Consider the following 17,501-nt stretch of genomic DNA (forward strand, 5'->3'; position numbering starts at 1 on the left):
AGCACGGGAAGTAGGGGGCTGGGTGGGTTGCAGCCCCCCCCCCCAATAGTGGCAGGTGGCTGTGTAACATCTTAGACCCAACAGTATGCCTAACTTTTCCTAATGTACAAATGCAAAAAATAAAACATACCTTTATTTTAAACAGTGGGCTAGGGTTGCGTGGAATGTACATTTTTAATAATAAAGTGAGTAAACACTCCATCCCAAATCTGCTACACAAGCACCTTACAAACAAAACAACGATGTCATACTGTAGCGACCGGAGGAGGCGGTCACTCTGACTGTCGGTGGTTCTGCGCTGGGGGAGCACAATGGCTGATGGGACCATTAATGTTAGATTTAAAATTGTGTTTTAAAGATGTGGTGTTCATGTTGTGGTTATTCTTATGTTGTTGTTTTGGGGGTTCGACTCAGACCAAGTAGGAGACCGTTTACTGACTAACTGACTGTAGGACCGTGACTGTGACTGATGTCGCCACTTGGCACATGGGGGCGGGGACTCGTTACGTTGTTGTCAGTTCTGGTCAGTTCTGGCCGGTGTGAATAAAAGGGCACTCCCGGGGTTGTGCGGTGTTTGGGTGCACGGAAGTTGCGATAAAAAAGAGATTTCTGCCTCTCGACTCATTCTTCTGAGCCGGCTCGCCACAATACTTTTCGTTTTAGTTGGCAGCCCCCCTACTTCAAACACCTTCCTGTGCGTCTGGTTGAGACCAAGATAAACATGTACCAGAGTGATGGAAAGAGGAAAGTGTGGAGAAGAAAAGGAAATGCCAATGATCCAAAGCATACCGCCTTATCTGTGAAACATGGTGGAGGAGGTCAAGTCAAGTCAGTTTATTTGTATAGCCCAATATCACAACTTACAAATTTGCCTCAGTGGACTTTACAGCAACACAACATCCTGTCCTTAGACCCTCACATCAGATAAGGAACAACTCCCTAAAAAAACCCTTTAACAGTGAGGAAAAATGGAGAAAAAACAGAAGTTAGGAGTAAATACCTGTGCTTTGCCTTATGCAAACATAAACATAACAGCATCACAAGGACAGCTCATGCTCCAGTAATTCCCATTATTTCCCCCATCAGAAAAGGGGCATAACAATAGATACCACACCTTGACCTTTTTGTTAGGAGTGTTGACCTTTATAGCATCCATAACAATAGACTAAACTAAAAGTGGGAAAGGGAGAGTGACTCAGGTGTTATGAGAAGTGTTATGGTTTGGGCCCGTATGGCTGCCAGGGGAGCAGGCTCACTTCATCGATGATGTGACTACAAACAGAAGCAGAACGATGAAGTCTGAAGTCGACAGAAATATTTTATCTGCTCAGATAAAACCAAATGCCTCCGAACTCATTGGATGGCACTTCATCATGCAACAATACAATGACCCGAAACATTACTGCTAGAGCAACAAAGGGGTTTTTTATGGCCAAAAAGTGGAAAATCCTTGACTGGGCTAGTCAATCACTGGATCTGAATCCAACAGAAGATGTATTTTACATGCTGAAGAGGAGACTGAAGGCGAAAAGTCTCTGAAACAAGCAGGAACTGAAGATGGCTGCGGTACAGGCCCGGCAGAGCATCAACAGAGAAGATACCCAGCGTCTGGTGACGTCTATGCATCGCAGACTTCAAGCATGCAAGCATGCAAAGTATATGCAACCAAATATTAAATGTGATTACTTTATTCTACATTATGTTAAACTGTCCGGGGGGGGGGGGCAGATGGAGAGGCTAACTGATTTGATTGATTGATTGGTTGATTGACTAATTTATTGATTGATTGATTGATTTTTTGATTACAGATTATAATCAGAAAGTAAGGTAATTTATTCCTTTTGTGTGTAAATCCACCAAAACAAAATGTCACTTACTTCTATTCACATGTCAACGTGTCAAGTATTTTACAGTATTCTTCGTAATGTCCTTGTATGGGAGCATAAGTACATTTAAGTATCTCTTTCATTCAAAGTTAATGGAAATACTTTGGTTTTTTTCTTAATCGAAAGGATAACGGGTAGCCGTCAGGTGTCGAAGAATGGCATGTCACTCAACCACCAGTGGCGAGCCCAGCCTCGGTCTTTCACACCAACAAAGCACGCAGAGAATTTCACAATTGAGCCCCTTAGTCTCCCGGCTCTATTATGCAGCGATTTTGAGATATGATGCCACATCTCATTAAGAGGAATGTCTCTCGGGGTCACTGGGAGTAATCCCTGGTTATTGTGTCACAGCCACAGCGCCATGCAATTAAGAGAGGGAAAATGAGGAGCACAGAACCACTGTGGGCTTATTACAATGCCGAGGTCGGTGATGGGGGGGAGAGATGAAGAATGGATAACACAGCCCCAAAGCAACAGCGTACAGTGGAAACCACCGGTGAAACAACACAAGACAGACTACTGCAGGTTCCCTTCACTCCCGCAGGATGTTCACATCCCACATTTCATCCAAACACGGAGCCATGAAAACAGAAAGAAGGAACAAGGAGTGCATGTTGTAATCTTGACACTGGGGACTTGTATAAATAGGCTTAAGATGCACTTTCAGGCTTTGAACTTCGGGTGTTTATTCATGCCCGAACTAATTCAGTCCTTTCAGTTATAGTGTACCGTAGAGGGAGGTATCTGGCAATCAGAGAAACAAGAGGAGCTGCCCAACAGTCTGCGATGAGTTGCAGCATTTCCAGGCACGCTCGCAGCCATACACAGGCCATTGATTAGTAGGGGCTCAACTCAGAGCCTGTGGTCTATCAGCGCTCAGGGACCGGTAATCAATTCTCTAATGCCGTTTAAGCCTATTCACTCCATTTCTGATCCACTTCCTCACTCCTCACACAGATAAACACACATGCAAGCCCACTCGCGAGCACTTGTAAATACGCACACAGACATGCATGCACGCACGCACGTACATACGTGTGCACACTAAGCCCTACACACACACACACACACACACACACACACATACACACACACTGAATATAACCCAGATGTCCACTGTAGAAGCGGGGAACAACTCTCAGATATTAACTTACCAAGTGGTGCAGTGATGGGACTGTCATCTAATGGCATTATCGAAATGAACACAGCTTTCCTGAGGGGGACTGTGGTTCCTGATTAGCTCACTGTGGTGGACCCAGTCCACTGTTAAAATCGGATCAACATAGCACCAGACCCTGGCTACAGTCGGTCAGGAACTCACTCCTTCCAATCCCCCACCTCCACCCCTATGGGTTCCTTATCTCTACCGACAAACCGCTGGTACTTTATAGAGGATGATGTCCTCCTGGGAACTCACCTAATGAGGCACTGGTAGGATTCTGATTACGTTGTAGGGAGCGATGCCGAGAGCTAGGGTGGGGCCCAAACTTCCTTTTCCAATGTTTTCACTGCTGGGATCAGTGCTATGGGGAATTAATACCTTGGGACTTTGCGTCCATCAGAGAGAGAGCGTACTGAATTTCTCATGGTTTGCTTCAAGTGGACCATCTGTTGAGAAGCGCTCTCTTAAGTCACAATGCTGCCTGAGAAACTTCAGCAAGCTTTAGTGTTTTAATAATACTGTTTATCCTCTCTCTCTCTCTTTGTTCTTATTCTCTGTCTCTTTCTTGTTGTTCTTCTTTTTTTCTATGCTCTTGCAATTTGTCCCTGGTTGAAAATCCAATTCACTAACTGGTAACTAAACAAACATAGGTGGAATACCTGGTAGAAAGACTGAAGACCGAAAACAAAACAAAAAAACACAAAAAAAGGGGGGGGCTTGAACCTGACCACCGACATAAGGAGCATCACAAACAAGAAAGAGAGCAGCACTCACTTGTGTGTCTGCGTGTCTTCCAGGCGGTTTCCCAGCTGAAACTCATGGGACTTGCTGCGGTGCAGCGCCGTGAAGCCCGGCAGCAGGTGGATGAGCTTGCGGCTGGGTGGGGGCGGCGTCCCCGGCGCCTTCACCTTGTTCCGCCTGCGCATGGGGGGCGTGCTGGGCGGGGTCATGGTGTTGACTACCAGGGGAGTCCGAGGAGGCGTGTGGCCAAAATGTCTCTGACGGGGCGAGGGGGGCAGGGAGCGGTGGCCCGAGTCCAGGGAAGGGAACAGCCCTGTCGCGGGACTGTCGACAGTGAGCCTGTCGGAATACATGGAGGGGCCCAGGGCCTGGGGGCTGTGGCACATGTGCTGGTTGTACTTGGTCTGGACCTTGGGGCTTTGGGAGAGCTGGATGCGGATCCACTGGCTTGGTTCTGGTTGGCACACGGGTGTGTTTTCCTTGCCAGACTCAGAAGTGGGCCACTGGATGGACCAGTCCTGCTTGGCTTGGCTCCCTGTCATGGAAGAAGATATAGACACAGTCTGGAACCTTCCCAGATAATCAGAAACGTACATTTTTAGGTACTGCTCTCTTTTCCAGTATTCAATATTCAGAACCAAACATGTGCAAAAGGAACTTCCAGATATACTGTAAATATTGAGTTCATGTCAAGTATTCAATATGCAGCACAATTTGTCAAAAGAGTGTGACGTCATCAATTCAGACATGTTTTCTAGACACTGTTCCTCCTGCTTTAATAATGTTGTGTTAATTCTTAACAGTATTCATTCAATTAGAAACGGTGAAGAATATAGACTACATTGATCCCACTGTGAATTCATCAGTTGGAGAACGACATTGGTGGATTTGGTACAGCTGAAGTATGAATGAACGGACTGATGAGAAATGGAGGAATGTCTGAAAAGAGAATAGAGCAAAGCTGCATGAATCACCACGGTTACGCCACCATCTTCCTCCAAAACTAACACAGGGTGACAGAGAAAAAGGAAATGCCTGAGGAATGAGAGGTGAAAGTGAGCAGCCAAAAATGAGTGTTTTTGAGCTCAGATGATACTACATTACCTGCATTGCTGTGCAATTTATCCTCCTCAAGTTGTTCTTGGGGGAAGAAACAAACAGAAAGAAAAATTTGTTTATTGATCTGGTAGAGGCACATCTGAAATAGTCGGCACCATTTCCAATTGTCCTCCCATCTGAATTCGTGTATTTCCTAGTGATTGTTCAGAAAAGACATTTCAGTAGAATTGATCCTCGCAACAGCTGCACCGACAGCATCTCATCCATTTCTGTGTACATCCAAAATCGACAATAAAGACTTACCAACACCCTAAAAGCTTTCATTAACTGCAAAAGCACCATTATCTAAAGGCCCATCAACAAGCCCACAATCTTTCTCTGTTTGAGGAGAGCTTTGTTTGTCAAATCATCCCTGTGAAATTGTCTCAAAGGCATTATATACCTCGAACAAACTCCAACTTCAGATACAATATCTTCACCGGTGCCATCAAATGAACCGTGAACAACTACTGTAAAAATGCCCTGACGAAATTGCAGAAGTTTCTTGCTTTGAATCGTCCTGAGGACACAGCCATGGGGAGCAAAAAGAGACAGCAGGATTTGCGGCTGCAACACAAGGGACCTCGAAATGCGTTTCTGACGGTCTCATCTAGGTGACCTCCATATGAAGGGGTCACTGTGTATTCCCTATGTCACTCACTCGCATGTTTCCAGCGAGGCTGAAAAAGTCCTAAAGAAACATTGAAAGAGTCCTGGGGGACATTTCAGCTGGAGAAAAGAAAATTGTATTGACGCTTTCTAAAGCCGGTTCAAGGCGTGATTCTAAATAAGGATCGTGGCCTCGCCAAAGAACGAAATGCATTCTGTCATTGGGTACATTTTGTAGCTTTAAACATGAACGTTCAAAACAACTTTGGAGTTTACTTTTATTTCCTTTTTGTCTTCTTGATTATGGTATCTTTCCTGCCAGGTAAGTATTCCTTTTTGTCTTCTACTATTTCTGATGTGATCTATGACATTAATTAAACCAATAGCATTAACCATCAACCCAAAGCAGTGTTTTTATCCAGTATGATGCAACACCCCTAATGTACAGTTAGAGCTGACCAGGTGTGCCATGGAAAATTTTCAAATTCCATTTAAAACACATATTTTATATATAATAAAATAAGTTCTTATTTCTGTTAATTGAAATGTATGTTGCACTTTCAAAATTCTATATTCATTATTTGTGTTATAGTGGTGCGCCGTGGGATTTCTTTCATTCTAATAAGTATGCCGTAGCAGAGGGCATCCGGGTAGCATAGCAGTCTATTCCATTGCCCACCAACATGGGGTACATGCGACCGGGATAGCTCGGAAGAGTAGGGTAATTGACCAGGTACAACTAGGGAGAAAAACGGGGGGGAAATCCTTTCGAGACGTCAGGAAGACGTTTATACTGGATGCTGCTACTTATTACACACATCTTGAGATTAGGGCCTCTTGAGTCAAGCTATCCTGTCTCACTTCAGCCATGCTCTTTTCCATGTAGCCTCCTCAGGACCACACTCATTGAGGCCCAAGTGGTCAGCGTATCAACCCTACACGCCTCCTCTCTGGAAAGAAATCAACATGCAAGAGGAACAGCGGGAGCCCAAAAGAGTGCTCATCTGCAAGTGTGGGAGAGGACGGACGACAGCACTCAATCAAGCCTCCTTTATTAGCGAGAATGCAGCCTCCAAATAAACCACTCAAAAAAATGTTAAAACTCGGTATGACCTCACATGAACATGGAGAGCTCACCCCCACGGTGGCTCAAGACTTGCTGATTACAGATGGCAAGCACCAGAGTGCTGAAGACTTGTCATCCAGTCTTGAGAAGTGTAACACTGAACTCACGATGCACCAGTTTGCTCCGTCCATTTAAAGAAATTATCATCTGTGAACACACAGATATTACTCAGAACTGAGAAGTGTCCTCTGTGATGAATCAGCCTTCCTTTAAAGTATACATTTCCCTATAGTGATTAAATTCTTGCATGATACAGCCTTATTTAACAAATGCTTTTTGATGGTACTCACCGAGCAGACACCCAAGTGAAAATTCTCTGCAAGAGAAAGACCTCAAATCGCACACGTGCATCCATTCCCTCCAGTAATGAGTCAATTTATTAAGTGCAGTAGTATCTTAGCAAGAGCTTTATCAAAAAGCAACATTACTTGACTTCTGCATACTCGAGGTTACCTAAGCTGAAAACTCCCGGCAAACCAAAGGAAGGATGCTGCACTTCTAAATTATATGTAAAACAAGGGCTCACAGTAGCAACTTTGAACACTGTGCTTTTAAGGTGCAGCGTGCAATATATCCGATTTGCAAAAGCATAACATGGCTAATAAACACCAGCAGGATTTGGATTTGTCAGACGGTACTGACAGAAACAAAGTAAATGACTCACGACACCCCAACCCCACCCCTCAGGAAACATCATGCTGTGTGTCTATTTTGATTTGTACTTGTTAGTCACGCCGCTAAATGATAGCAATTAACCACTGGGTGGAAGTTACACATTGCACCCAGAGGTGGACCTGGAAAAAAAAACCTGTAGCTTACAGACATCATGTTGTTTTACAAATATACACTAGCAATAGGTCATACATTTGTCATCCAACTATTTTGCACCAGCATTCATGTTTGGAAAACTCATTTTTATGAAGGCTCACTCATTAAGATAAAACTGCATGTTCGGCGATATGATTACCAAAGTTGTGGAAAGATCAGGCTGGGCAAAACTGGCAAGGCCATTTCATTATATCAACAGAGTGGGAAAGAATGATCATTGGGGCCTTTCACTGCCCTTCTATTTGGAGTGAACCACAACAGGATGTTGCGCTCATAGACTACGACGAATGTGTATAAGATTAGCAGTCTGGATAAGTATCAGAAAGATCGAATTAGAGGAACAGGGGTGAACAAAAAAAAGACAAACAACACAAGTGGAAGCAAGTAGGTTGCGCATTGGCGTAGAACATGTTCTGTTTCCCTCCTTCAAAGGCTACAAGAGGTGCAGCTGGCCACTCACACGGGGCCATGATACACACAGCATGCATGTGAAGGCCAAACTGTATATTTAGACAGCCTTTCAGCCCACCCACCCACCCAGCCACTACCTGAGTACTGGGACTCGTATTATGGATCCGGATCCAACTGCGACTATGACGTGATCAGCCCAGGCCTGATCGTTAGGAACAGACCAACTTCATCCAGGAAAGCTTCACTGACAGGTGAGCCAGTCGGGCTCAGTTGTATGTACACCATACACCAATCAAGATCAATTCAAGTTCACCGCCCTCCACCCCACCAGCAACCTGTTACGATCTGCTCCTATGAGCTGAGGGTATTTATAAATACTGTGTTCAATAGACCTTAGTGCACTCTCCTATGTGCAGTAAGTACCTATAAACAGATCCATCCATCCATCTATTATCCAAACCGCTTATCCTGCTCTCAGGGTCGTGGGGATGCTGCATCCTATCCCAGCAGTCATTGGGCGGCAAGTGGGGAGACACCTTGGACAAGCCGCCAGTCCATCACAGGGCCGACACACAGATTCACACCTAGGGACAATTTAGCATGGCTGATTCACCTGACCTACATGTCTTTGGAATGTGGGAGGAAACCAGAGCACCCAGAGGAAACCCACACAGACACAGGGAGAACATGCAAACTCCACACAGAGGACGACCCAGGACAACCCCCAAGGTTGGACTACCCCGGGTCTCGAACCCAGAACCCTCTTGCAGTGAGGCAACTGCGCTAACCACTGTGCCACTGTGCCGCCCATAAGCAGAGTCATTCATTGCCAAAATGAAAAAAAAACGTTTTCAGCTTTTTTTGTTTTGTGTTTTTTTTTCCAAAATGCATGACTGGTCCTAACTGCATGCAGGGATCTGATGCTGAAGAAGTTGCCTTTTGTCTGAATTTCCATTTGGAAAGGCATTCTTAAACACTAATGATATCAGACCAACATGATATTTAATTCCTGTAGTGAAATTTTCTTTTCACTTGCCTCCTTCTGCACCCCAAATTCCTCTGCAGCCCACCTCCCTCCTCACCTCTCCCCCAAGTACAGGGCAACAGTCACGTATCTTGTTCAAAGGCACTTCAGCAGTGCAGAGGCTTGCTAACACAAGGATTTGACTATGCCTAATACCTGTAAGATACCTGTAAGACCCTCCCTGTTCTTCCACATAGCTGAAATTGGCTAATTTCTCAAGTTTGCAAACGCAGCCCAATAAATTTGTATGGTTTAATTTACCCCCCCATAGATAAGCCACTTTGGGTCTGTCCACATATCCAACTGGCTCAGAATAACCACAGAATTATTTTTAGGTGGTGGCAACACCATCAATCCTTCTTTCTCTTTTTCCTGTATCCCCACATCAGCTCTCTGGCTCTATCTCAACAAAACGACAGATCAAAGGCATTTAGGACCTAATCTCCCCTACAATAATTAATGCAAATAGCTCACACCCCCAGCATCACTACAGGGGGGGGCTTCAGATGAGATGAGGAATAGAGAAAGGTGGCCAACAGCCTCATAGTTGGAGTAATTACCACTAAACGTGTGCTTCTTGTGGGGTAAATGGCAGTGAAATGCCACCGGGGCTCGAGCGGGTGCATTTCACCTCCACTGTAAACAGGATTTGTTTAAAGGGCATTGGCTGCATTCAGTAAACACAATGTGCCCATTTAATCTCCCCTCTTTCGGGTGTTGGGGCTGCAGTTGTTCTTGCAGTGTAAGCAGTGGGATTCAATGCTGGATTCCGCTAATTAGCAGACAGCCAATAAAGAGCCAGGGACCACCTTGTGCTTTTCAGAAATTGGTGTATCGGAGAGGTGGGTGGGTGGGTGGGGGGGGGCAGTCGATGTTTCTTCTCTTCCCTTTCCTTCCCTCTCGGCACTGTTCTTGCTTTCACTACTCTTATCTCAGCTTCACCCTCTCCACAGTGCCTCTCTTCTTCTCTACTTTCGACTCAGTAACATGTTAAATTACAGGCCATTCATTACAGAGAAATAACCAAGTTACTTATGAGTAAAGCAGATGTAATTGAACTATGATGAGTGGTAATTACTGAGTAATGTATGAGTGAAATGGAGGCTTTTCTGTATCTCCAGTTTGCTGTCTTTTCAATATGTGCTGTTGAATATAGCTACAGTACATCAAACACTGGATGGAATAAATTCACAAATCTGATTGTGCCATACACAAGTATTTTGAATCCTTTGTGTAACAAGGATAAAACATAAGAAAATGCTAAACGTGTATAATGTGAATATTGAAAATTATGATGTCTTTACTATGGTTGTGTTACTAATTTACCGGATATTATAATGACAAAGATACAAACTAATTATATATAAAAACCAGTATTTTAGTGACATTTTATTCTGTAATTACCAGTCAGCTTAGTTAAATTGTGCATGGCAGTTTGCCAAGCTAAGTAAACATAGCAAACTGTTAGCTATCTATAACGTTGGGGGGGGGGGGGTCAAATCAACTTGATTTTTTATCGCGTCTATTATGTCATTTACAGTAGACCAACCTGGACCCACGTATGACCCATGAACTGTTGCAAGACTGTACTCAAGACGGCCAGATACATTTTAGATATCATCTTTTTAGGAATCTCTTAAAAAAAATTAAAAGACTTTATTCAAGGGCATCCTGGTAGCGTGGTGGTCTATTCCGTTGCCTACCAACATGGGGATCTCCGGTACGAATCCCCATGTTACCTCCAGATTGGTCGGGCGTCCCTACAGACACAATTGGCCGTGTCTGCGGGTGGGACACCGGTTGTGGATGTGTGTTCTCGTCGCTGCACTAGCGCCTCCTCTGGTCGGTCGGGGCGCCTGTTCAGGGGGGAGGGGGAACTGGGGAGAATAGCGTGATCCTTCCACACGATACGTCCCCCTGGTGAAACTCCAAACTGTCAGGTGAAAAGAAGCGGCTGGCGACTCCATATGTATCGGAGGAGGCGTGTGGTAGTCTGCAGTCCTCCCTGGATCAGCAGAGGGTGTTGGAGCAGCAACCGGGACGGCTCGGAAGAGATGGATAATTGGATGGATACAATTGGGGGGGGGTGCTTTATTCATATGCCTATCAGTCTATTAGTCTATTCTTTAAACATGTATGTATGTATGTATATACACTCACCGGCCACTTTATTAGGCACACCCGTCCAACTGCTCGTTAACGCAAATTTCTAATCAGCCAATCACATGGCAGCAACTCAATGCACTTAAGCATGTAGACATGGTCAAGACGATCTGCTGCAGTTCAAACCGAGCATCAGAATGGGGAAGAAAGGTGATTTAAGTGACTTTGAACGTGGCATGGTTGTTGGTGCCAGACGGGCTGGTCTGAGTATTTCAGAAACTGCTGATCTACAGTGTTCCCATTTTCTGATGGCTACTTCCAGCAGGATAACGCGCCATGTCATAAAGCTCGAATCATCTCTGACTGGTTTCTTGAACATGACAATGAGTTCACTGTACTCAAATGGCCTCCACAGTCACCAGATCTCAATCCAATAGAGCACCTTTGGGATGTGGTGGACCGGGAGATTCGCGTCATGGATCTGCAGCCGACAAATCTGCAGCAACTGCGTGCTGCTATCATGTCAATATGGACCAAACTCTCTGAGGAATGTTTCCAGTACCTTGTTGAATCTATGCCACGAAGGATTAAGGCAGTTCTGAAGGCAAAAGGGGGTCCAACCCGGTACTAGCAAGGTGTACCTAATAAAGTGGCCAGTGAGTGTATATTAGAGCAGAAAATATCACACAGGGAAAACAGGGAGGGAGAGCTCTGGCAGATGTCATGTAGTTGAAACAAAGAGGGCTTATGGAAGTATGGGCTTGTTATGGGGTTGTTCTGGTCCGCTGCTATAAACATAACATACACCAGGGATCCAGACGCCAAGCATGAGCAGGGCCGCCATAGGGATCTAGGGCCAGCAGCGCTGGTATTTCAATGACAGAATGACAGTTGAAGAAGAAGTACAAAGGACTGATTATCAAGAGATATAGGGATGATCAAGACTTTTGTTAACTGTTTAAGTTTTATTTATCTCTTAAACATTTCTTATTAGGGGCGCCCCGGAGAGCACGTACCACATAAGGCTGAGTCCTTACCACAGCGGCCTGGGTTCGAATCTGGCCTGGGCCCTTTGCTGCATGTCATCCCCTCAGTACAGTGGGAAATGAGTTTGAAATGTATAGTAGCTGAATTAACTTAAGAGTAGGTGAGAAGGGAAAGGAAAAAATAAGTGAATGCTTCCTCCTACTCCTTTTCCAACATGTAACAAATAATCTGATGTATATGGAGGTTTGTTTCACTGAGTTTGATGTGTGGAATTGTTGATCACTTCAGATTATTGGCAATGGCTAATCTGTATGTTATATCCTGCTTGTTTACATGTTCAAAATAAATCATCATTCATTCATGCATAGCAACCCACACCCTGTCCAAACCAACCCATGCCGCGGGTGGGGAGTGTGGGACCACAGAGTGAAAGAGTCGCTTGCTCTGCCACCCTGTCCCAGCCGTCAGCCCCGCCACAGCCCCCATGGAGCACCCATGCAGAACATGCAAAGCAGTGTATAGTCAAGAAAGAAAGAAAGAAAGAAAGAAAGAAAGAAAGAAAGAAAGAAAGAAAGAAAGAAAGAAAGAAAGAAAGAAAGAAAGAAAGAAAGAAAGATTCACTGGGTATGTTTCTAGGTTGGTCCTAATGGGGTTCATCAGATCAGGGTTTGTGGGTTGGGGGGGGGATTTCCTACTTCTGACAAATTGGTATAACTATTGTATGTCTATGAAACACACCTGTGATATTTGTCTCACCAAAGGCTGTTTGGTTTCACTAGAGGTAATTTTGTTTGCTCCACCTCTAATGAAACAGGCTGCTTGGGGGAGTCTTTAACATAATAATGGCATTATTCATGAGCTGAAACTCTGATTGGCTTGCAGTATTATTGGCCCCGCCCCCTCTCTTTACGGTAAAATAGCTACTCAACCAGGGTGCCTTGGTCTCGGCGTGGGTGGCCCTATGAGAAATCTGGGTTGAATGTCTGCTGTGTGACATCACTCTGCGAGGCAATTTTGGATAGTTTGTTCAAATGGTACTATTTTGACCCATAAAAAAAAAAACACGGTGAAGCATAGATATTTAACAGCGTTATTTACGTGAGCTGAAAGCATGAAAACGGTACTCCTCATCCATCCATCCATCCATTATCCGAACCGCTTATCCTGCTCTCATGGTCGTGGGGATGCTGGAGCCTATCCCAGCAGTCACTGGACGACAGGGGGAGGGGGACACCCTGGACAGGACGCCAAGCCATCACACACACACACACACACACACACACACACACACACACACACACACACACACACACACACACACACACACACACACACACACACACACACACCTAGGGGCAATTTACTATGGCCGATTCACCTGACCTACATGTCTTTGGACTGCGGGAGGAAACCGGAGCACCCGGAGGAAACCCACCCAGACACGGGGAGAACAGGCAAACTCCACACAGAGGACGACCTGGGACGACCCCCCCCCCCCCCCAAGGTTGGACTACCCCGGGGCTCGAACCCAGAACCTTCTTGCTGCGAGGCGACCGCGCTAACCACGGCGCTACCGTGACGCCCGACACTGACAATCACTGACAGAAAAATCCCCCACAAGCCTAGACAAATATGTTGCTCCATAACCCCCCACAGCATCTTTTCCTTTCAGGAAAGTGTATCTAATATTTATAAGATGATGAGAGCGGTCACGAGGTCGTATGCTCTTCTTTGTTTTGCATTATGAAAAGTGTCCTCCCACACTCTCATAACCCCTCCCCTATTCCCACTCAACACACACACACACACACACACACACACACACACACACACACACACACACACACACACACACAGAAATCAGACCCAACCAAAATATGTAAGCAAAGTGCAGTGACCACCTTGGACTCATTTGCCGAGAGGCCACTGTTTAACACTCCTACAGAGTCTGTCCTTCTAGCTTGAGACAGGGCGCGGGAATGGTTATTTCTACCATAATCAAACATTACAAAAGGTAAAGACGGTGAGGCAGATGCAGAGACGCCTATGCTGCAAGCAACTAAAAGCAAAGATCAACAACTCAGTCAACATGGGAACACCAATTCACAAACCCCTCCGTTTGTGTGTGTGTGTGTGTGTGTGTGTGTGTGTGTGTGTGTGTGTGTGTGTGTGTGTGTGTGTGTGTGCATTATGCAGCGCAAAGCAGCGACCGGCTGCCTCTGAATTGTATGACTCATCCTCGCTGCAACTCCTGCACTGCAATCTCAAGAGTATGAAGGGAAAAGTAATATGTGACCTAATCACACAACAACGAGCAACCCATCCAATCACTCTATTTCCAGTCGCACCGGTATGTGGTATATGAATTCAGGGAAACACGTACCACAGGTCTGCAGAGACATGGACACACTCCCTTTCCCCCCTAACCAGGGTTCCTATTCTCACCCCAACCTTTTATTGGCTGACTGTTTTTACCTCTGCCCCTTTCCATCTTGGATGTGTTGACTGCATGTACTTTCTAGACACCTGATTCAAAGTGATGTGGAAGTTACTGCTAGAAATTCTTTCTAAAAGTTATCACCGCTATTATGAACAATGCTAATTTTTTTTTTTTTCCCCCACCCTTTTTCTCCCCAATTGTACTTGGCCAATTACCCCACTCTTCGAAGCCATCCTGGTCGCTGCTCCACCCCCTCTGCCGATCCGGGGAGGGCTGCAGACTACCACATGCCTCCTCTGATACATGTGGAGTCGCCAGCCGCTTCTTTTCACCTGACAGTGAGGAATTTCACTGGGGGGGAAGTAGCGCATGGGAGGATCACGCTATTCCCCCAGTCCCCCCCCCCCGAACAGGCGCCCTGGCCGACCGGAGGAGGTGCTAGTGCAGTGACCAGGACACATACCCACATCCGGCTTCCCACCCGCAGACACGGCCAATTGTGTCTGTAGGGACGCCCGACCAAGCCAGAGGTAACACGTGGATTCGAACCGGCGATCCCCGTGTTCGTATGCAACAGAATAGACTGCCACGCTACCCGGACGCCCCCACTGCATGCCAATTTTGGGATATAATTTCTGGTAGTATAAATAACTTAACCCATTTGTATGCTTCTGTCTCCTCATATAACGGTTGACTTTTTCAAAGCATTGGCTGGAGGTTTCCCAAGACTTACACAATATCACGAACATAATAACTCATTCATAAGACTAGAGAAGAAGAGAGTATCTTCTCTTCATGTTCTGCATAGGAAAAAAAAAAGACAGCTTCAGAGGAGTGGGTGTAACACTCCTGTTGGGAACCTCAGTCCCTGTTCCCATCTCCCACCACACAAAAGAGACAGGAGCGAAACACAAATCCATGCATGTGCTTCAGGCCTATATACACGGGGCACACTGTGAGTTCACAGATCTCAGACGTGTGGACACGGGTCCTCACACATAAACACACATGAACACACGCAGATGCTTGCGTCAACAACGCACACACTCTCACACTCAAACATGAACACACAGCCTCGCCAATAATGAAGTGGTTTGAGGGTACGACGCACCTCTCACCCCAGCTCACAATGCATGCTCCCTCCCTTTACAGCACAGCGAACGGTTCTTCCGACCCCTCCTTTTCTCTCTGCACTTGTGGGCGCCTCTTGCTGCCCCCTGCATGGCTGTTTGCTGGGGTGCATTCACACATCACCAGCCAGCCCCCTTGTTAGAAAACCCATTAGTGAGTCTGTGTGGCCAAATCCTGCCTTTAGAGAACCAGACTGATGGAAAGACAGAATGTGAAAGAGAGAGCGAGGAGGAGCACATAAATGAAGGGAGGGAGGTGAAGGGCTACTGAAGGAAAGAAAGGAACGTGTGAGCCAGACAGTCAGATGAAGGCTGAAGCCGTAAGACAGAAGGAAATGGGGAGAGAGGGAGAGAGAGAGAGAGAGAGAGAGAGAGAGAGAGAGAGAGAGAGAGAGAGAGAGAGAGAGAGAGAGAGAGAGAGAGAGAGAGAGAGAGAGAGAGAGAGAGAGAGAGAGAGAGAGAGAGAGGCACATCTTGGGGTGGGGGGGCTAAATCCTGACTGGTCTGAACAAACAGCTCTCCACAGCATTGGTGATGGCCGTTCCCAGTGCGCCTTGCAGCAGGCCCAGCTGGACAGAGGCACAGGGTGTCTCTGAGAGCACCTGACAGACTCCGCCTGGGGACATCCCCTTGGACATCATCCGCCCTCATCCCCGATCAAATCAATGAGACAGAAAGACAAGGCAGGGGGACAGGCAAGCATGCAGGAAGTGAAATAATTCAAGCACACAGACTGAGACGAGGACAATTGGAAAGATGGAGATTTTTGGGTTCTTGCATGGCGCATGCTCAACATCAGAGTTATCATCGTAGGTCTATAGCAAGTGACAGCATTGTTTATCACGATATTGAATAAAACAGCTTATTAAGAAATAACATACTACAATGATTTGTTTTGTGAGAAATGGCAAAGTCAACCATCCTCTTAGAACAAAGCAGAGATATTGAAAAAGTGCACTGCGGGGAGCTTTTCATCTGAGCACAATTCTGCTTGGAAACAATAAAGCCTGCATGCGTGTGTGTGAATGTGTATAATCGTGTTTGTGTGGGAGTTGTTGTGCACAGACGCACGTCCCAAGTTATCCAACATGGTTACAGAGGGTCGTTGCCAAACCAAACGGTAACTGCACTTTTATGAGGCTTCACTGCCCCCCTCTGGTTATCTGGTGAGCCACAACAGTGATGAGGTTTTTAAACCTAGAGCCTGAGGTCAATATGTGGTTTATACTGCCCTCTAGTGTGCAATCGGGAAACAAAAGAATGCACTGCTGCATTTCTGCCTTTCTTTAAGAGTACATAGTTACGCAAGTCCTGTGTGAAATGGAAAGGAAAGGAAAGGAATATATCACACAAAAAGTAGGCGAGTGAAATATTGAGGAGGTTCCCTTACACTCAAACGAACCTCTAACATGTTTCCTACAAACGAAATAAGATTTCAAGCAAAGAACAAATTTGATTACTGGCTTCCCTGATCACTCCTATTCACAGAGAGAACTGAGTATGAATTTGCATGTGTGGTTCACAGATGCAAAATTACATCCCCAAATCACTAAACTGGTTAATAATCGTACAAGCTAGTATCCTAATGCAGCATGTTAATGTTACTGTCATACAGGCTCCGTGAACTCCATGCACTTCACTATTATGTCCATGGAGGGCGACATTCACCAGTCTAAGAAGCTCAACAATTCCCCAAACGCTGACGCATTCAAGGCATCGTTTTTGCACAGTGACCATGTTGGAGTGACTGAGTTCCAGTGATCATGTTGGAGTGACTGAGTTCCAGTGATCATGTTGGAGTGACTGAGTTCCTGTGATCATGTTGGAGTGACTGAGTTCCTGTGATCATGTTGGAGTGACTGAGTTCCAGTGATCATGTTGGAGTGACTGAGTTCCAGTGATCATGCTGGAGTGACTGAGTTCCAGTGATCATGTTGGAGTGACTGAGTTCCTGTG

The 17,501-nt window shown here is 45.7% G+C and overlaps 1 protein-coding gene across 1 annotated transcript in view; it reads right to left on the reverse strand.

Moving 5' to 3' along the window:
• ksr2 (kinase suppressor of ras 2) overlaps window positions 1-17,501 on the reverse strand; it is a 240,865-nt gene that overhangs the window by 185,582 nt on the left and 37,782 nt on the right. Inside the window, exons 4-5 of the mRNA XM_056289481.1 lie at window positions 4,894-4,929; window positions 3,823-4,324 (exon numbers count right to left, since the gene is read on the reverse strand). Of these exons, the coding sequence (XP_056145456.1) occupies window positions 3,823-4,324; window positions 4,894-4,929 (538 nt within the window). The remainder of the gene's footprint in view (window positions 1-3,822; window positions 4,325-4,893; window positions 4,930-17,501) is intronic.

Source organism: Lampris incognitus, chromosome 1 (assembly GCF_029633865.1).
Source record: "Lampris incognitus isolate fLamInc1 chromosome 1, fLamInc1.hap2, whole genome shotgun sequence".
In the NCBI taxonomy this organism is placed as follows: Eukaryota; Metazoa; Chordata; class Actinopteri; order Lampriformes; family Lampridae; genus Lampris; species Lampris incognitus.